At 48.3% G+C, this 22967-nt stretch overlaps 1 protein-coding gene across 5 annotated transcripts in view; it reads right to left on the bottom strand.

Moving 5' to 3' along the window:
• The window catches only part of EIPR1 (EARP complex and GARP complex interacting protein 1), a 179445-nt gene that overhangs the window by 59705 nt on the left and 96773 nt on the right, over positions 1 to 22967 (bottom strand). For 3 of the 5 annotated variants that reach the window (XM_024241874.3, XM_024241875.3, NM_001131475.2), the window contains 1 exon segment: positions 11030 to 11186. The exons of the other annotated variants lie outside the window; for them this stretch is intronic. In XM_024241874.3, the coding sequence (XP_024097642.1) occupies positions 11030 to 11186 (157 nt within the window). 5 annotated transcript variants of the gene reach the window in all.

The following is a 22967-nucleotide window of genomic DNA, read 5'->3' as shown; positions in this document are numbered from 1 at the left end:
CTTGCTCAGCTCCAGCCCACAGGACTCCTCCCGGTGGCCTCCTCCCTGCCGGGGTGGTAGCCATATGGGAGGGAGAGAGGAAGGGAGGGAGGAAGGGAGGGAGAAAGGGAGAAATGGAGGGAGGGAGGCAGGGAGGGAGGGAGGGAGAGAGGGAGGGAAGGAGGAAGGGAGGAAGGGAGGAAGGGAGGAAGGGAGGAAGGGAGGAAGGGAGGAAGGGAGGGGGACAGGGAGAGAGGGAGGGAAGGAGGGAGACAGGGAGAGAGGGAGGGAGGGAGGGAGGGAGGGAGAGAGGGAGGGCAGGAGGGAGAGAAGGAGGGAAGGAGGGAGAGAGGGAGGGAGGGAGGGAGGGAGGGAGAGAGGGAGGGACAGAGGGAGGGAGGGAGAGAGGGGGGACAGGGAGAGAGGGAGAGAGGGAGGGAGGGAGGGAGGGAGGGAGGGAGGGAGAGAGCGAGGGAGGGAGGGAGAGAGTGAGGAAGGGAGGGACAGAGCGAGGGAGAGAGGGAGGGAGAGAGGGAGGAAGGGAGGGAGGGAGACAGAGAGGGAGAGAGACAGAGAGGGAAGGAGAGAGACAGAGAGGGAAGGAGAGAGGGAAGGAGAGAGGGAGGGAGGGAGGGAGAGAGGGAGAGAGGGAGAGAGGGAGGGAGGGAGGGAGAGAGGGAGGGAGCGAGAGAGGGAGGGAACGAGAGAGGGAGGGAGCGAGAGAGGGAGGGAGCGAGAGGGAGGGAGCGAGAGAGGGAGGGAGCGAGAGAGGGAGGGAGCGAGAGAGGGAGGGAGCGAGAGAGGGAGGGAGCGAGAGAGGGAGGGAGCGAGAGAGGGAGGGAGCGAGAGAGGGAGGGAGGGAACTGCAGCTGTCATTCACTTCACTCCCATCCCTCAAAAGCTTCTTATTATGGATTCTAGTAATTTTGCCTTTAAAGGAGATTTTCATCATCCAAGAAACAAGGCGATTTCTAGGACGACCCTTGATATACCACTTGGGAAACGGAGCACAACAAGAATGCACCGAGGTTTCCATTATTTTGACGTTGCTTCCACTAGCCGGCAGGGAGCATTAATCTACAGTGAAGGTGCATAACTCTTGAACAGCTGGAGAGCCTCTTTATCATCAAAGGGAGATGGAAAACCATAAAATTACCCTGTTGTGGCTAATCAGCCATCGAACCAATGGTGATGATGATGCATTGTGGAGACACCACATCCCAACTTCACAGCAAGCCGACACAAGAGAACAGTACTTGCAGAAGATAATTACCTCCTTCCTGCTCTTACCTGCAGAGTTCCAGGAAACCTCCCCTTTATCAGGGCTCCGAAAGGCACTGGTGTAAACATGAGCTGGGTAGGTGTAAAGTGCTGGGAAGCATTAGAGGATGTGGTGGGTCCACAGTCAATTGCTCATTATTCACTATCAATATGTACACTCTATATGTTGATGAGATGCATTTAGCTATCAGTTTAATCATTGACTCAGGGAGAAACCTAATCCTTTAATAGAAGAATAACCATACACAATATTTTTAAAAGGTGTCCTAAAGAAACCTTTCTTATCTACTCTTGGAAAGTAAAAATGTATTATCAATTATAAGGGTCACACTGGTATTCATCTCATTTAGCCTCAATTTCTGTAACAGTCAAAGGATAGAATTTTATTAATCCTTCTTATTTATCTATAGCCCATCTTTTCCAGAAAGAATTTAAGGCAGCGACATAGTTGAGATGTTTGTCCCCTCCACATGTCATGTTGCAATGTGATCTCCAACATTGGAGGTGGGGCCTGCTGGGAGGTATTTGGGCATGGGGGTGGATCCCTCATGAATAGCCTAGCAGCATCCTCTTGGTGGTGAGTGAGTTCTTGCTCAGTTAGTTCATACACAATCTGGATGTTTAAAAGAGTCTGGGGGTAGGGCATGGTATCTCACGCCTATAATCCCAGAACTTTGGAAGGCCGAGGTAGGTGGATCACCTGAGATCAGGCGTTCAAGACCAGCCTGACCAACATGGTGAAACCCCATCTCTACTAAAAACACAAACTAGCTGGGCGTGGGCTGGGTGCAGTGGTGCACACCTGTAATCCTAGCACTTTGGGAGGCCAAAGCAGGTGGATCACCTGAGGTCAGGAGTTCGAGACCAGCCTGGCCAACATGGCGAAACCCTGTCTCTACTAAAAGTACAAAAATTAGCCAGGCATGGTGGCGGGTGCCTGTAATCCCAGCTACCCAGGAGGCTGAGGCAGGACAATCACTGGAACCCTGGTGGAAGAGGCTGCAGTGAGCCGAGTCTGCACCACGGCACTCTAGCCTGGGTGACAGACCAAGACTCCGTCTCAAAAAAGAAAAAAAAAAAAACAAAAAAACTAGCCGGGCGTGGTGGTGGGCACCTGTAATCCCAGCTACTCAGGGGGCTGAGGCAGGAGAATCACTTATACTGGAAGGTGGAGGCAGAGGTTGCAGTGAGCCAAGATGGCACCATGGCACTCCAGACTGGGTGACGAAGTGAGACTGTCTAAAAAAAAGAAAAAACTGAATTAAATTAAAAATAAAGAGTCTGGGACTTCCCCATTCTCTCTCTTGCTCCGATTCTCACCATGTGATGCACTGGGCCTCCTTCACCTTCCACCATGATTGTAAGTTTCCTAAAGAATCACCAGCAGCAGATGCTGCTGCCATGCTTCCTGTACAGCCTGTGGAACTGTTAGCCAAATAAACCTCTATTTTTATAAATTACTCAGTCTCATGTATTTCCTTATAGCAATACAAAAATGGACCAACACATTAAATAGCTACTGAGGAGGGGAGCATTGCTACGAAGATGCTTGAAAACGTGGAAGCAGCTTTGAGACTGGGTAACGAGCAGAAGTTGAAGGAATTTGGAGGGCTCAGAAAAAGAAAGGAAGATGAGAAAAAGTTTGGAATTTCTTAGAGACTTATTAAGTGATTGTAGCCAAAATGCTCATAGAAATATGGACAGTGAAGGCCTGATGAGGTCTCAGATGGAAATGAGGAAGCTATTTGAAACTGGAGCAAAGGTCACCCTTGTTAATGCCTTAGCAAAGAACTTGGCTGCATTGTGTCCATTCCCTGGGAATCTGTGGAAGTCTGAACTTAAAAGAAATGACCTAGAGTATCTGGCAGAAGATATTTCTTGAAGCAATGTATTCAAGAGGTAGCCTGGCTGCTTCTAACAGCCTACAATCAGATACAGGAGCAAATAAATGACTTAAAGTTGGTATTTATGTTTAGAAGGGAAACAAAGCATAAATGTTTGGAAAAGTCACAACCTGGCCATGTAGAAAAGAAGCAAAGAGGATTTTCAGGGGAAGAATCCAAGAGGGCTGTGGAGCAACCACTTACTAGAGAGATTTGCATGACTAAAAGGAACCAAGCACTAATAGTCAAGACAATGGGAAAAAGGCCTTGAAGGCATCTCAGGCATCTTGGGAGGGGGAAAGCCCCTCCCATCCAAGGTCCAAAGGCCCAGGAGGAAAGAATGGTTTCCAAGGCCAGGCCCAGGGCCCCACTTCCTTGTGCAGCCTCAGGACACTGCTCCCTGCATCTAGCTCCAGTCATGGCTCAAAGGGGCCACAGGTACAGTTCCAGCGGGTGCAAGCTATATGCCCTGGCAACTTCCACATGGTGCTAAGTCTGTGGGTACACAGAATGCAGGAGTGAAAGAAGCTTGGCAGCTTCCCCTAGATTTCATGGGATACATGGGAAAGCCTGGGTGCCCAGGCAGAAGACTGCCACAGGGGTGGAGCCACTGCAGAGAGACTGTACCAGGGTAATGCTTAGGGGAAATGTGAGGTTGAAGCCCCCACAGAGTCCCCATTAGGACACTGCCTAGTGGAGCTGTAGGAAGGAACCTGCTGCCCTCCAGGCCCAAGAATGGTAGAGCCAGAGGCAGCTTGCATCCTGAGCCTGGAAAAGCCAAAAGCACTCAACTCCAACCTATGCAGGCAGCCATGGGGACAGCTGGCCAGGGTTTTGGGAGCCCAATCCTCACACCAGTGTGCCCTGGACATAGGACATGGAGTCAGTGCTGGAGCTTTAATATTTAATGCCTTTCCTGCCAGGTTTCAGACGTGCATGGGGCCCGCTGCCCCTTTGTTTTGGCTGATTTCTTCCTTTTGGAATGAAAATGTTTACCTAATGCCTGCACCCCCATTGTAATTTGAAAGTAAATAACTTGGTTTTCATTTTACAGCCCATACCTTGAGTCTCAAATGAGACTTTGGATTTTTGAGTTGGGGTGGAACAAGTTAAGACCTTGGGGGACTACTGGAAAGGGATGATTGAATTTTGCGATGTGAGAAGGACATGAGCTCTTTGAGGGCAGAGGCAGAATGATATGGTTTGAATGTTAGTCCCCTCCAAATCTCATGTGGAAATGTGATCCCAATGTTGGAGGCATGGCCTAGTGGGAGGTACTGGATCACAGGGGTGGATCCCTCCTGAAAGGCTTAGCACCCGTCCCTTGGTGATGACTGAGTCTTCTCGCTATTAGTTCCCACAAGATTTGCTTGTTTAAAAGAGTCTGGCAACTGCTTCTCTCTCCTAACATGTGACATCCTGGCTCCCCCTTCACCTTCCACAATGGTTGTAAGTTTCCTAAAGCCTCACCAAGAGCAGATGCTGGTACCATGCTTATATAGCCTGCAGAACCCTAAGCCAAATAAACCTCTTTTTTTTTTTTTTTAATAAATTACCCAGTCTCAGTATTCCTTTATAGTAATGCAAACAGACCAACAGAGGCAGCTAACACACATAAAATAAAATATAACAGTGTGAGATATACTGAAAAATAGTTAAAACATCACACCAGATGGGCATAATTTGATAAAAGCACCCCCAAGGGAGTGTTCAGTCCAGTTCCACCCAGGCAGCCAGCGGTCTGCTGAACTGACTTCATCCACAGAGGGAACTCATCTGAATGATTTCCAAAGTCCTTTTCAGCGAGAAGACTGTGGCCGTGCCCTCTGTAAGTTCCTACTCCTGAGGCAGCCTGCCTTGGCTGGAGTAGCAGGGGCGTCAGCCACTGTGAGGCTAAAGGGAGGGTGGGAAGAGGGTCTGTAATTTATTTTTGATTCATTAAAAACAAACTTATGTGGCACTGAGCAAGAGTCAATAAATGTAGACTCTACATCTAATAAACAAATAAATAAATGTCCTCTACATCTAATAAAGGTAGAACTGGAAAGAATCAGAGGCCCCACAACCACCCCTACTCCACACACAAGGGAACAAGGCCTCAACAGAAATGACTTGCCCAAAGTTAGAACGCTACAAATAACTACCTGCAAATCTGAAACGAGAGCCCTCCACCCTAGGTCTGCTACCTGGAAGTCCACCATCTCTCCCACAAGTCACTACAGCTGATGAAGAAGCAAACCAGAGCTAGAGAGGGGAAAGCAGGTTAGAAAAGAAGGGCATTTGGTTATTTTCCAAATGCATAATTCCCATATACAGCATACTTTATTGATGTTTATCAACCAAAAGGACCAGCTAGAAATACTGAAACATCCTCAGTGCTTACTCTCGTGAAGATACATTCACATTCCTAGGAACAGAAACAACTTCATAATCGCACTGTAATGAACACAAATGGCTCCTTCTGTTCATTCAGCAGGGAGGTGATCCCCGTGTTTCTGGAGTTCTGGGGCGAGACCTCCTGGCTATGAATCCTGAATACTCCCTCTGTAGGAGTGAGTAATTCCAGATACCTTTACCTCAATCTCTCGGGGCCATGGGAAAGAACAGTCCCTACTTTACAGAATTTGCACGAGTGAGGTAATGCATGCAAAGCCCTAGCAAAGGGGCCTGGTTCATAGAACGGTTCGATACGATATGGTTGTTGCAAAGCATTCATTTTCTCACTCAAATACGCGGAGTGTCTGCCCTGTGCTGTCCTTGGTGCTGAGAACACAGCCTCGGACCTGACAAAAGTCAGCAGCTTCTGCAGAAGCTCAGCATCCACAGAGAACACCATACGTGAGTGAGAACAGAGACGGGAGTACTGAGCAGTGGCAACTCCTATGAAGAAAAAGATAAAATTGGGCAAAATGGGCCGCGTGCAACGGCTCACACCTGTAATTCCAGCACTTCGGGAGGCTGAGGTGGGCAGATCACTTGAGGTCAGGAATTCGAGATCAGCCTGGCCAATGTGGTGAAACTCCGTCTCTACTAAAAATATAAAAATTAGCTGGGCGTGGTAGTGGGTGCCTGTAATCCCAGCTACTCGGGAGGCTGAGGCAGGAGAATTGCTTGAACCCAGGAGACAGAGGTTGCAGTGAGCTGAGATCATGCCACTGCACTCCAGCCTGGGTGACAGCAGTACATTCTGTCTCAAAAAAACAACAACAACAACAAAAATTAGGCAAAATGATAAGAAATCACGGGGTTGGGTGGAGCATGGTGACTTGAGAGGGAAGGGTTAACCAGGCGAGGCTGAGACAGGAGCATCTAAGTGGTGCTGGTGATGGGGCAGCTCCTCTAAGCCCAGCCCAGGGGCTCCATCCCTGCCGGGCAGAGCTGCAGAGCACCAGGGCTGGCGGGGACCTGAGGGGCCCTTACTGGAACCCCGGCACTGCCTTGTTTTTAGGATCTTCCTTAGCAAATATAGTAAGGGACACATTTCCACTGTAAACCAGAAATAAAAAATTCTAGGAACCCCACCCATCTGAATGGACTTCCTCCCCAGCCAGGGCTCTTTTAAAATTTAACCCGAAAGACTGTTTCAGGCCATGATGGGAAGTGGGGATTGGATGTGCCTCATTCTACCTCTCCAGCATCAACATCGACACAGGCTTCAAGTCTGATAGGAAACATTTTATAGCCTATTCTCTCGGAAGCTGCTACCTGAAGGTTCCTCTGCAAATAAGAACTTGAGTCTCCACAGTCCTTTTTCTTAACCCAGACATCCCTTTCAATTGATCTCAGGTCTTTAGACAAATTCAACCAATTGTTAACCAGAAAATGTTTAAATTTACCTACAGTCTGGAAGCCTCCCGCTTCGAGTTGTCCCCCCTTTCTGGACCAAACCCATGTATTTCTTAAATGTATTTGATTGATGTCTCATGCCTCCCTAAAATGTATAAAACCAAGCTGCACCCCGACCACCTTGGGCACATGTTCCCAGGACCTCCTGAGGGTTGTGTCACGGGCCACAGTCACTCATACTCGGCTCAGAATAAATCTCTTCAAATATTTTACAGAATTGGACTCTTGGTGGACACCACGTAGACGCCCTGCCACACAACCATCAGCTGAGCAACCTCATCTCCGTTTCAGGGAAGAAGGTTTGAGCTACGGAAATGAGTGACTTCCTAAAGACCCTATTGCTCCCGAGGAGCGGGTGAGGACGAGAAACCAGACTCAGTACTTCCCGGCCAGTCTCTGTCTGCTTCCATAGGCTGCCTGGCTCTGGAGCATGTCTGATTAGTGTTCCGGGAGGCACACCGGGTCACAAAGCTCTATAAGTTCCTTCCTTAGCCTTCACTGTTCCCACTAGCAGGAGCTAAAGGCGACTGGTGAGGTGCTCTGTTCAGCCTCTGTTTGTTGGAGGGCTAAAACAGACACAGGAGGGGTGACTGAAATTAGGACATCAGATTGCTCCAGACAGGCAAAAGCTGAAATGGCCAGGAGGACAGGAGCCCCTAACACCATTCCCTGGGGTATGGGGCACACCTCTAGTCTGCAGGGCGCACCCATGGCAGGCGTGATGGCGGCTGGAGTGGTAGCGACGTAAGTGTGGGGAACCGTGTGGCATTCTCGGGCACTCCCGGGTGGCCTGAAGCTTTGTGCAGTAAACGTCTCCTGGAGCTTTTCTTGGTGCCAATTACATGCCAAAAGGAGGCAAACAAAACCACCACCAAGCACCTGGAGCCTGACCCCAAAGGGCAGCCTTCACCGGTGCTGTATTCACCAGACCGACTTTCCCCCAAATCAAATTCCCTATCTAATCATAACACTTTCACACCATGGAAGACACTTAAAAGAACATGCATGATGACACCAAGGGCTGGGGAGGACGCAGAGAGGAGGGGCCCTCACGCTGTCTCATGGCATCACATGTGCAGCAGCTCTGTACAAAACTAACTGAGCCGAGAGAAATAAAACTTCCTGTTCATACAAAAGCCTGTTCGTCAGTATTTACCACAACCACAGTCATAATCGCCAAAAACAAGGAAAAACCCAGATGAGCGTCAATAGGTAAGTGCTTAACAAACCATGGTGCGTCATGCCATGGAATATCCCGCGACAGCAAAAAGGAACCGGCCACTGACCGGCACACATGGTGGCTGGAACCCAAACTTGAAAATGAAGCAGCAACTCAACCTCCAGGGAATCAAGCTGAGTAAAGAACATCAGTTATCAAAGGTTACACTGTGTGTGACTCCATTTATAGAACCTTCTCCAAATAACAATATAGAGATAGAGTACAGATTCAGGGTGGCCAGGGGCTAAGGCCTTGGAGGCAGAAGGGAGGTGGCTGTGGCTATAAATATAAGGTAGCACAAAGGACCCAGGGTTGGAGTTGTTCTGTGTCTTGACTCTGGTGGTGGCTACACGAACCCACACACACAATAAATGGCACAGAAGTCAATGTTCACACACAAATGCATATAAACAGGTGGAATCTGTGTAAGTTCAGTGGGCTGTATCAATGCCAGTTTCCTGTTTGTGATACAGTACCATAGTTATGCAATGTTACTATTGGGGAAAACTGGCTGAAGGATACACAGGATCTCTCTGTTATTCCTATAACTACATGTGAATTTACAACCTCAAAATAAAAAGCTTAAGAGAAAAAAGAATATGCAATAATATATTGGATAACAAAATGGAATTCAAGCAATACTTTGAACAATAGAGGCAAAATCAGAGCAAATGGCATTCCAAGGTAGATCTGAGGATAGTTGAATTTGCCTGTTTAATATCAACAATTTCTTTTTTTTTTTTTAGACGGAGTCTCACTCTCTCACCCAGACTGGAGTGCAGTAGCCTCATCTCAGCTCACTGCAACCTCCGCCTCCCAGATTCAAGTGATTCTTCTGCCTCAGCTGCCCAAATAGCTGGGACTACAGGCACGTGCCACCACACCTGGCTAATTTTTGTATTTTTAGCAGAGATGAGGTTTCGCCATGTTGGCCAAGCTGGTCTCGAACTCCTGACCTCAGGTGATCCACCCACCTTGGCCTCCCAAAGTGCTGGGATTACAGGTGTGAGCCACTGCACCCCGTCTTCAACAACTATTTTCATAAGTCTATGTACGTATGATGCAATTTAACATTACAATCTAATAATCAGTTCCCCACGACACACACCCACGTGGCCTGTCTTTGCGTACAGTGTATGGGATAATGCCTGCACAAGGTGGGAAGTTGAGAAGCAGTCTGACAGCTCCTTGTCCCCAGGCAGGGCCAAGGTCCCTTTTCTGAGCTCACCTGTCTCTGCACATCCCAGCAGGACTGCCATCCCCGTACACATGCTCACCTCCCTAACACGACCGCTGACCCGCACAGAGTCTCACTCGTCTGCTCCCTGGTGCCGGTGTCTCCTGCAACGTGTACACACATTAACACATACACATGTGCACACGTACATGTGTGCACAGACACAAGCACAAACGTGTGCACATGTGCATGTGCGCATCACACACATGCGCACAAATGTCTATTTGCTGGGGATGTGACGATCATTTGAAATGTGGAACTCGTAACAGTGCTGTGTGGTTTGCACAGAGATCATGCATTCGGGCAGGGAGTGACAAGCAGTGGCAATCACTCCTGGGGACTTTGGGACTCTTCATCTGCCTCCCCTTACTATGCAAGACTGGCTGTGATTTTACTACTCAGAGCACCTGCTAAGAAGAAACATCCACCAATGTGGTAGAAGCACAGCAAGTATAAAAATAATTCCACCACAAACTGATACAGAGAGCAGCCGGAGCCACAGACTGCCTGACCCACAGCACTGCTCTCCTCCATACCCAACGAGGGAAACCTGAGTTGGTCCTCAGTCCCCATTCCAAACACCATCTCGTAAGCGAATCCCTCTTCTATTCCTCTAATAACAATAAGTGCCTGCTCCCTCCGGGGCCACAGCGTACAGTTCGTAATGATTTCAGGGTACGCCATGGCTGGCCCAGCCACAGTTAGTTGTGTACACCCTGGGTCTCCCCGTGGAGATCATGACTCTCGGAGGCCGGGTCCTCTAACTTGTCACCTTGGTGTCCCTGGAGCCTGGTAGGGTTTGTGTAGCTAGCAGGTGTTTAATAAGTATTTGTTGTATTAAATTTATTTCATTGGTATAACTAAGTAGACAGAAGTCACTGTACAAACGATTTGTCTCTTGCAGACACACATGCACATGTGTATGTGTTAATGCATTAAGTAAAACAATCACTATCGTTATTGTAAACACTCATAACAACAGTATGCCCCTGCAATCTCCTTTAGAAAATACAGGGCCTTCAGAGAGCAGCTGTGACTGCTGTGGAGAGGTCCCTGGGAATGACCAGTGGGTGCACACAGCCAGGCCTCCAAGCTCATGAAGCAGCGACTGGTCAGGGAGCCACATGCCGGACGGGGGCGGGCTCGGGCACGCAGCCCCACGCGCACACCGCGCATTCATGCTTTGTCCACAGGAGGAAGGGATTGTAAGCCTGCGACCTGAAGTGGTAAATAATTGCCGTGCGAGTGTGAATAAACGCACACTGACCAAGCTGAAAAGCCACACAGCACTCAAGGGCAGGGCAGTGCCCGACCCTTTACACTCTGGCAGGTCCCCGCGGGCAACACTCCTCTTAGATGAAGAGGAGAAAGAGGGGATGCAGGCTCGCTGGCTACATTTCTGTCAATGCGGCTAATCTAGAAAACACAGGGACTAAAATTAAAAATCAAATTCTAGCAGCTTTTTGAAAGAAAGGAGCGTTTTCGAGGCATGGACAGTGGCTCCTGCAAAGGAATCTGCACACGCTCCTGCACCTGGCCAACCTGCAGGCTCGTTCTGGGCGCATGAAATATGCAAAATCCTACCAGGCCATGTTGCCATGGGCTGTGTTGTCAAGGTGACAGAGCAGCTCCAGGGTCTGCGCAGTGCTGGATGAATCATCAGGGGACTCGTGGCTGCCTGATTCCAATTCCTTCGGCATCCTCCACACGGCTGCACATGTCAGGACTTTGCTGTCTGAAGCTGAGCAACAGAGCATAATGGATAATGTCAACAGAGCACGGTGTGCCCCGCATTCTGCAGACAGCACACGCACATTCACACAAATCCACAAGCAGGGCACATCTGCTCTTTAAAATATTTACGATTGCAGGCAGCAAAGACGGAGCAGGGAGAAGCACAGCCTGAGTCGGCAGGCAGAACCCGGCACGGTTCATAATCAGCATCCTGTTCCCCGCTTTCTCTTTGTTTTAAAAACCATCATGCTGTTTCAAAAGAAAATTTAATTTCCTCAAAATCGATTTCCTTCCGTTCTTCTTCAATAGTTCTTCAAAAAAGGGAGCAAAATGGGGGACTAAAGATATAATCACCACGCACGCAGCTGGTGTCTAAGGTTGGCATTAAATGGGTTTTCTCTTCATAGCTGTATGAGATCACCTTAAATGACTATTAAGCACACTGAGCAATATTCCATTTGGAAATCCTGTCACTCATGTTATTCTGCCTCAGTTTACCTAAAGTGATGGTATCTGGGACCGGAAGGTAATGCCATTCAGAGGCATCACATGCTGAGGCCTGGAGCCCTGGTGGGCAGCAGGTGGCAGCCCAGCTTGGTCATGTCACCATCAATACAGCCTCTTCTAGAAATGAGAGTCCCATCCTTACACAGTCCTGCTGGTGGCTGCTCGGTCTCCCTGAGTCTTGATACTCTTTATTTTTAAGATGCTCCAGGAAATCTAGAGTACCTAGAAAAGCCACTTTGTGGATAGAGACTCAACCTGCATTAGAAAGACTGGGGTCACTTGCTTTCAAGGAAGGTGCCTAGCTCTAGGTCTCTGACTCTCTAGAAAATTTCTCAATATGATAAATTTTTTAAAAATTAGATTTAACATTGAATTCTTGAACATAAATCCTTTCAGAATTTGCTTTCCATTTAGTTTTAAATTGAATATGTGCTAAACGCTTCTCCCTTTTAAAGATGGCCTTTAATGAATAATCATAAGATAGCAAACAGGATTCAACATTAAATCATCAATTGATATCAAGTGAAGAATATAAAAATATTATATATTGTGTTAGAACATAAAAAAAAAACCCATGGGTAGTACAAGAAGAAAAGCAGTATGGCATTACAAAATAACAATGACCTTGTGTTACAACCGAAAATGTATCACTTACTGGTGATGATGCTCCTGCGATCTCAATATCAACTAATCAACTGTCGAGAAATACAGCAACGAACTCAATGACAAAATATCTAGCTTTGTGAATATTATTAATACCATTGTTAACCATGATCGAATGATAAGAAGTTAAAAGATTAAGACTTCAACCAGGATTTTCTGATTCCAAATTCAGTGCCCATTTTATATACCATGTTGGGTCTAAAAGAACATGCAATTGTGGCTTAAAGAAAAAAAACTCCTTCGTCATATATTCATACAATGTTAACATTTCCAACTTTACAAAAATGGAGTGTACAGACAGTTCTGTCTACATGAGAATTTTATTTTATTTTATTTATTTATTTGCTGAAATTTTCAGTTACACGGTCTTTCTGTAGAGCCCATGAGATTGGCAATGGCACTCCTGGACACACGAAAATAACCAAAGAGAAAGTTGGCAATTTGGAGTAGGAAAGAAAAAAATGAATGCCTAACCCACTAGCACACACTAACCCAACAGAGGTGTAGATTATCTTAATCTTTCTCCATGGCAGAAAAATACATGTCTAATCTTACAAGTGATAGAACTAATAATGGTGAGCACTAAATTGTGGCTGCACTTCAAAATGAATGAAATACACAAGATGACAAAGGCAGGGAATAGGAAAAACAGCTGTTCTGTGGAAGAAATGACTAACAGCAGACACTCCCTCCCGACATCCCCAACAAGTTCCTTCTTTGGAGAATTCTGTTCAGATGTAAAGAAAGTGACTTTCCTGTAAACGCCAGCTCACCAAACTCCTTAACTATATCCATGTTGCCCTCAATAAAGCAAAAGTGGTGCAGGTGAAAGAAGATTTTCCACTCTCAGGTAAGCTACCTCCCTTCAAAGTCTACACCAGATATGATGTTTAAGTGACCAGCTGGACAATGAAGTTTCCACATATCCGGTTCATCTAGCACTATTCACCTCCCTCCCCACAGTCCATCAACTTCATAGAGTACAGAAGGCAATGGAGGAAGCTCCAAGAAAATATAGATAAGAAAATCTAGACTCACTTCAACTTTTACTCCATTCTAAAACCTTTCTAATGTTGTAACAAAGAAGGGTTTTTGTTTCTATTTTCTTTTAAAAACATAAACCCACAAGGATAGAAGAGCAATGAAGTTTTGGAAGCTGGAAAGAAACAGACCCTTAGAAAGATGGTCACTTGATTTACTACAAAAAAAAAACACTCTGAGTAGAGAAAGGATGGTCTTTTCAATAAACGATGCTGGACCGATTGTATATCTGTATGAAAGAAAATAAACTTGTATTCTACCTCATAACATACTCAAAAACCAATTCCAGATAGACTGGTGATAAAGATGTAAAGATAAAATAATACAAATCTTTTCAAGAATACATAGTAGAATATCTTCTCGGCCTTGGGACAAGCAAAGATTCCTTAAATGGCAGGAAAAAAAAGCTGGATCATACAGAAAAAGACTAATAACATAGAATCTATTAACATTAAGAACTTCTATTCACCAAAAGACCCTATTAATTGGACTTCATCAAAATTTAAAACTTCTTTAAAATCAAAATGAAAAACTCTGCATTTAGAAAGACACTATTAAAGAAATGAAGCACTGGCTGGGCATGGTGGCTCACGCCTGTAATCCCAGCACTTTGGGAGGCTGAGGCAGGCGGATCACGAGGTCAGGAGTTTGAGAGCAGCCTGGCCAACATGGTGAAACCCCGTCTCTACTAAAAATACAAAAATTAGCTGGGCATGGTGGTGGGTGCCTATAATCCCAGCTACTCGGGAGGCTGAAGCAAGAGAATTGCTTGAATCTGGGAGGTGGAGGTTGCAGTGAGCTAAGATTGTGCCACTGCACTACAGCCTGGGCAACAGAGCCAGACTCCATCTAAAAAAATGAACGAAGGAAGGGAGGGAGGGAGGAAGGGAGGGAGGGAGGGAGGGAAGGAAAGAAGAAAAGAAAGAAAAGAAAGGAAAGGAAAGAAAGGAAGGAAAGGAAGAAAGAAAACAAAAGAAAAGAAAAGACAGACCAGGGGGAGATATTTATAATACATATATCTGACAAAGGGCCTGTATCCAGAATATATATAAAGACCTCCCACAGCTTAATAATGAAACAACCCAATTTTTTTAAATGTACCTTACACCAAATCAGACACTTCACAAAAGAAAACATATGAATGGTCAACAAGCACCAGAAAAGATGCTCAACATTATTAATAATTGCAAGGAGGCAAAGTGAAACCAAGTGAGAATCACCACACATCTTACTAGAGTGGTGAAATTTTCATTTAAAAAAGACCAACAATAGCAAGTATTGGCAAAGATGTACAGTAACTGGATCTCTCACAGATTGTAAAAAAAGAGTGTAAAACAGCACACACATTTTGGAAAACACTTTTGCAGTTGAACATTCACTTACCAGATGACCCAATAATTCCACTCCTGAAAGAAGCTGTCACAAAGCTTGGCTTGTTGATAATAAGCCTTGTCCAGCTTTCTGACTTGGGCAGTTAAACCCAGCTCCAAGTAAATGTGGTCGGTGATGGTATGTAACTGCCAGAAGTCAGGGGGTGGCGATTATCATAATGACCAACAAGACCAGAGTGCCGGCCAAGGAAGCTCAACTGGCAGAGGGCTGTGGAGACAGTTAATAGAGATGGTATTCCTAGGGGTGAAACAGACGGGCATGCAAGGAAAGTACTGCCTGCCTGACACATGCACACATGCGTGCAAACGTACATAACGTACATACATATTAAAAAGAAAACAAGAATGAATGAGTGGAAGGCTGAGGGAAGTCACCACACTCAGTCACAATCCCTTACCCAGATCCAGATTTGAGGCAGCTTCAGAGCTAGAACCCACTGACTGTAAAGATGGTCAGATTCCCCATGAATTAGGAACCTGCAACCCTAGGGCAGGTGTACACTGCAATGATTACCCCAGTCCGTACCCAAAGGGACCCACGGCCATTTTCCTGAATGCCATTCCCTGGGCAAAGGGTAATCCCCACACATTTCCAGGTCTGCTGAACACAAAGACAGGCACAGGGGTCCAGCAACCCAAAGTGTCCCACTGTCCTCTGGCCCGAGTGGGGCATGGGGATATCAGGTAAAAAGTAAAGTCCTAGGCAAAGCCTGGCTTACCGTAGATCCTTTGAGTCTGTGGATGCACCTAGTGGGCAGTTCCAGGGTCTGTTAAGGTCAAATAGGATTGACATACTGGGAAGTCTGTGAAATACCCATACTGGGTCTGTGGCCTGTGGAGTTAATGGGAAGGTCACATAGAAGCCTCTGAAACTGCCTCCCCATCCTATCAAAGAGTGGTAGAGACCTGTGCTTACTTTAAGGATCAAGGATATGCAGTGGGTGTGGCTTTGCTGAATTCACCATTGGCTTCTGCAGAAAGCCAATGCGCCCTGGAGAATGCCTGTGGATGACTCTAAGCTCAACAAAGCAGGAGCCCACTCAGATCCACGGTGCCAGCCGTGGAGTCTTGTTAGAGCAGATTCCCAGGCCCTCAGGCACATGATGTGTGTACACGGACCGCCAAATGCATGCTGTCCTATCCCAGTGAAGAAAGAAGATAAGAAACCATCCACATTCACAAGCAAAGGAAAACAGTATACACTCTTACCACAGGGCTGTGCTGGTCTCCCATTTTCTATCATAATATAGTCCAAAGAGACCTGGGCAGCCCACAGAACGTCACATGGACCCACTGCATTCATGACATCACAGTGACGATGTAGGAGGAGCGTGCAGAAGACCTTGGCAAGACGGCAGGAGACACAAGCTATGGCGATTCCATGACCTGTTACTTCTGCTGAGGACACCAGGACTTCCCCTCCAGAGCAAAAGCAGAAAAGACGCTGTAATGCCTGCCAGGCCTCTTCATTCTAGAGGTGACACATTACACACCTAGGAAGGCTGGGCCAGCCCAGATGCTGGGGTAGCAGGTAAGGCTGCCAGCTTAGGTCAAGAAGACACTACAGCAAGATCAGGCTGGGGAGAGGCAGCCCTGCTTCTGGGGATGCCTAGTAGACCTGCTGGTGTGGAAGTTGTAGGTGGTAGAAAGCATGCAGCGTGGACTTTGTGGAGAGCCCGGTTGGAGTCACCATGTGGTCCCGGGGTTCTGGAGCAAGCCAAGCCATCTGCAGCACAGAACCACATCTTTTGATAAACAGCTCTGACCATGCCTCTGGGTCCTGATAATGGAGCTCCTGGCCATGGGGCACCAAGTGCCACGTGTCACTCATGAGAAGAGCTCAGTCATACCCACCACGGCACAGGGTCGGGCAGGGCCAGCGGTGATTGACTACAAAGTAGAGACGATGCACACAGGACACAGTCAGGCAGGACCAGAGGGCACCAGAAAACTGCATGGTAGGTGCCCAAACCATACAAGACTTCTCCGCCCCGGACCCTCCCTGCACTCATGCCTGTGGCCATGTGGGAGTCCTGTACTTTTAGCTGAAGAAGGAGAAGAGATCTGAGCTGCTTTACAGATCAATGAGTTCAGGAGAGGGCATAAGCCAAACATGGGCAGGCGCTGTCAGACGGCTACACTCAGGAGAGGGCTGGGAGAGCATGGAGGGAAAGCTGATTGTGAAGAACGGTGATCATGTGGCAGGGCTCCCAGCACTGCTCTGGCCATCCCTGCGGCATGCAAAAAGTGGCCCACGCTCAAGGGCATGGCCAACTGCCTGGTGACTGGTTAGAAGCCTGGAAGTAAAAAGACTGAGAAATTGGAGACCCACCCACAGTATTGCATGTGGCAAGGTGATGCCTGGAGCCCCTTCCATCCTGAGAACGGGAAGGGGTTCATCCGATACTTAGTCCAAGTATGAGTTTGCCTTTCTTGGCTGTAAAAACAAAGCCCTGATGCCCTGACCAGAGACCACCCCCCAACGGCCCCACCACTATAAATAGCACATAATCAGAGAAGCCACAGAACTGCACTATGCAACAGGCAGGAGTGGGCCCAGGATCTCCTGTCCATGTCACATCGCACCACCTAGGTGAGCCGGGTTCATGCAGCAAGAGCATGCAGCACGGTGCGGCCAGCACCTTCCCCAGGAGGCGGCACGGTGCGGCCAGCGCCCTCCCCAGGAGGCGGCACGGTGCGGCCAGCGCCTTCCCCAGGACGCAGCACGGTGCCGGACCCAGCTCCTCTGTCAGTTTCCTTGCCCCAATAATAGCACACAGAGGCCTGGAACCCAGTATTTCCAGATGGCTCTGTGTCCCCAACAAATGATGCTGCAGCACCATTAACTTTCTCACTATCTAACTAATTAAAAAATGCATATATTTATAGTATACAACATAACGTTCTGATATGTGTATACACTGTGGAACGGCTAAGTCAAGCCAATTCATATTTGCATTACCTTACATACTTAATCATTTTTTGTTGTGAAGACACTTGAAATCTACTCTCTTAACAATTTTCAAGTATATGATACATTGCTAATAACTTCAGTTACCATGATACATTGTTACTAACTGTGGTCAGCAAGACATCCAATAGATCTCTAGAACTCATTTCTCCATCTAACTGAAACTTTGTATCCTTTCACCAACATCTCCCTTTTCCCCATCCGCCCTCCAGCCAGCCTCTGGTATCACCTACTCTGCTTCTGTGACTTCAGTATTTTTAGATTCTGCATGTAAGTGAGACTGCGGGGTGTCTGACTCTCCGTGCTGGGTTTATTCCACTCAAGACCTCTAGGTTCATCCTGTTGCTGCGGATGGCAGGATTTCCTTCCTTCTTAGGGCTGAGCAGTGCTCCATTTGTACCATGTTTCTTTATCCGTTCATCCGGCTCATTAGCACTGATGGATACGCAGGCTGCTTCCTTATCATAATGAATGTCCCAATCATCTTCAGCTTGCCATGCCCCAGAAGAAATGGATAAATAAAGACTTTCCTGTGTATGGCAAATAAGGAAGCTCCCAGCACTGCTAAGGAAGTGTCAAAGGCAGGGGCCAGAAGAGGCTTCCTCAGGGCAGGACAGATCAAAAAAGGGAACTGCAGTGGGTGCAGCATCAACTATGTTAGCCACGTGTGAGTTCCTGTGACACAAGAAGACAACCTCACCCCATTCCTTTGCAAAACACTATGGAACCAATGCAGGGTTTTTTTGTTTTTTGTTTTTGTTTTTGTTTTTTGAGACCGAGTCTCGCTCTGTCACCCAGGCTGGAGTGACCATCTCGGCTCACTGCAACCTCCACCTCCCGGGTTCAAGCGATTCTCCTGCCTCAGCTTCCTGAGTAGCTGGGATTACTGGTGCCACCACCATGCCCAGCTAATTTTTGTATTTTTAGAAGAGACGGGGTTTCTCCATGTTGGTCAGGCTGGTCTTGAACTCCTGACCTCATGATCCACCCTCCTCAGCCTCCCAAAGTGCTGGGATTACAGGCTTGAGCCACTGCACCTGGCCCCAATGCATTTTTCTAAAAATTGGTAACTAAAAGTAAAATAAAATTAATGAAATTTCTAGTGTATGAAAAATTTACTTAGATTTCCAAAAGATTATAAAATTGTCCTTCTAGAATTTAGTCTGAAAATCTGGTGGGTACGAGGTGAGTTCAAAGTGCCTTAATAAAGTATGTGAACACCAGAAACCACCCTGAGGAAGACCAGAATATTAGAGGGGTGTGCAGGCAGGAGGTGTCTCTGGCATCGTCACCCAAAGAAATGAACAAAGCTGCACACATTGCTGAATAAGGAGTGTGCTTGGGGCTCAGGAAATACGGTAGGCATTCCTACCTCCAGAAACTCCACATCCTCAGAGGCAGATGAAATGGAAGGTAAACAGCACTAAGGAAGAAGCACCCATGGGGACACACTCATCGGCTCTGAAACTCTGAGGATTTCTGTAGCTGTGTGGATCCCAACAGAGCGTTCAACACACATCCAGCAGCTATCAAAGAGACTAACGAGCTTTTAAGAAGGAAAACCTGATCTTTAGAAGGAAAATGCTGTTAATAAGCAGGGAGGCATTTCATCTTTTATCTATGTTTTTCACACGCTCCTGAACTGAGGTTCTGTAATGTAACTTCCTGTGCCAAATTAATATCACAATGACTAGGAGCCGGCAGAGGGTAGGGCTCAAGGCTGCCACATAAAACCAGGCCTATGGCACAAACTGCAGCAGCACTGCCCACAGAAACCGTGTCTGTGACGACAGAAGTCAGAGAACCACACGATACCTAGGCTGAAAGGGAACTCCGATATCATGCTGAATGAACACAGCCCCTTCATTTCACAAATGAGGAAACTGAGGCCCAGTAAAGCCACTGACTTTTCCAAGTTCAAACGGCTCATTAGCACTGATGTCCAGAATGAATGGCGCCTCCTGACTCCCATAACAGCCCCCTGCTTTGAAAGAGAAAATTCCAAGTTGTGTCTTTAAAGCCAATTTGATGCCACTACCTACTTTTCACATGTTAACACAAGAGCTAAAGGCCCTTAATGAGATAAAGAGATAATCAGGGCAAAATGAAGGGAGGGAGGCATATTCGTGACCGCCAACTACAGCTATGGGTGTGCTGCCCGCTGGAAGGGATTATCAGGCAAAAGGCTTACAGGAATTGAAAGGAGATTAGAGCCTTTGTGAGCATGAATAGTAGCTCCAGTCAGCCCGGCTAAAGGGCGAACAATGCCCTGCCTGGGGGACATAATCTGATCCCCAGCTGGAGGAGGAGGAGGTTTCCAGGGCTGCATAAGCAGTACATTAAGATGGGGCTATTTTTAGAGCCTGCAGCCATCTCTGAGTCTGGCAGGAGCTGAGCAGGATGGATGAGGACAAACGACAGCCTCACTGGGCGCTCACCTGACGCAGGTACGCCTCGGGGTGCACGACAGGATGTCTGAAGATCTGGGCCTAAAAATACCTTCCTCGATGGCCTTTTAAATGCCTTAGGGATGGCACCACGTACAGATTGCATTGCCTGAGTGTGCAGGGGCAGAGACTGACTGCAGAAGGCGGCAAGGCTGATGAGCAAGACAAGGATGACACCAAGTCTCTTATCCTCCAGGCACTGGTGAGGGGCACCCGCGCCTCTGACAAGCTCTGCTGGCCAGGAGGCAGCAGGAGGTGGTGCCAGCATCACAACAGGCTGCTGCCCCAACAGGAAGGGGGTGCTGAGAAGTGGGGGTGTCAGGGGCTCGCTGGCCGTGAGCTCCAGAGACACAGTGGGCGCAGGCATGATGTGCCAATCAGAGCAGTCTAGCCCAGATGGAGCTGCAGCACAGGCCAAGAGAGAAAAAGGCAGGCAGGCTGCTCAGCCCCCACTCCACATGCCAGAAAGGCTCAGGACAGAGACAGAAAGCTGGCCCGATGACCACAGTGCAGAGGCGTGGCCTCTCTCAGCTCTTCTCCTAAGCCAGCTCACAGGCCTACAGCCCCTCGGTTTAGGGGAACCCAGGTCCCCTTGGGGAAGGACCCATGGCTATTTTATAGGAGAGCTGACCATGGGGAGAGGGAACTACCCCCAGATCCTGAATCAATGCCAGTCCTGCTGGACCCAACACATCACAGGGTCTACAGCCAAGAAGGGATCCAGAAGCTGTGGCCCAAGTCCACCTCAGAGGGCCCAGTGGGGTCAGCGTATCCAACCTGCGGTTATTTCTCCAGTCCCTGTATGTGTGTTGGAATAGGAAGACCTGGCATTGGCAGGACAACCACAGAGCACTCACTCCATGGCTACAGAGCCAACGATGACAGGAAGGACCAGAGGGATGCCCCGGACATTCCCTCACCTGTGAAAATAAGCAAAAGCAACACTGCAGTGTTGGTGGGATGGAGAGTTAAGAGCACCATGGAGGTTGTGAAAGATGCTGGGTGCTGCCTTTTACCACACCCCACTAAACCCAGCTGTTTGGCCTGTGTCACAGCAGAGGGTTCTTGGAGAATGACAGTGCATGACCATAAACTTAGGCAGGCAACCCCAACTGCAGCTATTTCAGATACGCTGTTGTCACAGAGCACATCTATACAAGAATGTCAGATACGCTGTTGTCACAGAGCATATCTATACAAGAATGCAGGCCCTGGCTTCTGATGTAAAGATTGAGCTAGCAATTTGGTCTCACACCGCCAATGTGAAGGGCCACCTGAAGCTATTCACTGTCACCTGGCAAGGCCAGCAGTGCCTGTTCACGTCCTGCTGCAGACCTACATCAAGACTCAGGCCTGGGGCCAACATGCTGTGCCCATCGGGCACATCTGGCCTGCATCCCATGAGCTAAGAGTGGTTCTGCATTTTTAAAGAGACATAAAAGGACACAGAGAAGAATATGAGACAGAGACTGAATGGCCTACAAAGCCTAAAATATTTACTCTCTGGCTCTTTAAGCAAGAAATTGGCTGGCTCCATCCACCTGTGCCAGTGACCCACTTGCCACCTCAGGTGCTGAAGGCGCCCTGCAGACTGTGCCCTGTGTAACGCACAGACTGTTTGGCTGCTGTCCTTGGAGGTGAGCCCCTGTTCTCAGCCGAAGGCCCTGGAAGGAGACTGCAAGAGGCAGGGGCTCCCACGTCATGGTCCTGGAGTGGTTGTGAGTGCGTGCAGGGAAGCGTGGCCCCAGCACTGGGCCCTTGGTCCCTCTGTGACCCTGCCACCTCAGCCTGGTGATAGCCTTTCCATGGGCCTCTCAATCCAGAGACTGGCACCCCAAGGCTTCCTGCCCACACCAGCGCCGGGAGGCCTGGGGCCCACGCCACGGTCCTGGTTCCCTCTGAAGGCACCTGTGGGGCCTATCTGTACCCTGCCTATAGCCCAGAGGGTTCCCACACCCTCTGCACTCCCAGGGCACAGCATGCCATCAGCTGTGACCGCCCACTCCCCACCTGCACTCCAGAGGGCAGCCTCCTGCCAATCCAGCGACTGTGGACCAGCTCCAGCCTGGCCAAAGCAGCCACCTCTGCTGCACAGTGGGCCAAGGTCTGCGCCCCTCCAAGATGTTCCTTCCTGGGCTGTTGCTGTTCTTGCTCAGTACTGGGTGACCTGAGGGAGTTTCTTAATATCTGACACCTGTAACTCTTCTACCACACTTAGCACTTCTTTATACTAAACTTCCCTGTTTAACCTGCTCTGTTTCCACTTCCTGCCCAGACCAATACAGCCTGACCTCATCCACAAAGACCTCAATCACAGGGACAGAAAGCACACTGAGGGCAGCACGTGCTTGGGGCCTGTTGACCAGGAAGCATCGGGCACCTCAGATACCCGAACAACACAAGTGCACAGAGGTGGGAAGTAGGCCGGCTCCCCTTGGCTAGGGGGGGCTTCAAGGTCCGGTGATGTGGAGCAGGTGGGGGCATCTTCACCACCACGAGGCCAACTTTGGTGGGGCTTCTTGAATCTGGGAGGTAACATATGATACAAAACCTACCTATGTCATATGGTGGGCTGTGAAGACCTGCATGGCCACTGGCACCCACAGTGTCAGGGGTGAACAAGCAGGCTGTGTGGGGCCTCTGGGGGGCCCACAGGAGAATCACAGGCCAGCTGCTGAGGTGTGGGAGGAAAGCAGTGTCCCTTCTGCAGGTAACTTCTCTCCTGTCCGGACACAGCTCCTGGCTTCCCCACCCACTCCATCATGTGG

This window comes from Pongo abelii, chromosome 12 (assembly GCF_028885655.2).
Source record: "Pongo abelii isolate AG06213 chromosome 12, NHGRI_mPonAbe1-v2.0_pri, whole genome shotgun sequence".
Classification (NCBI taxonomy): domain Eukaryota; kingdom Metazoa; phylum Chordata; class Mammalia; order Primates; family Hominidae; genus Pongo; species Pongo abelii.
The sequence above is the reverse complement of the archived record's forward strand: the minus strand, read 5'-3'. Positions and strand labels throughout refer to the sequence as shown.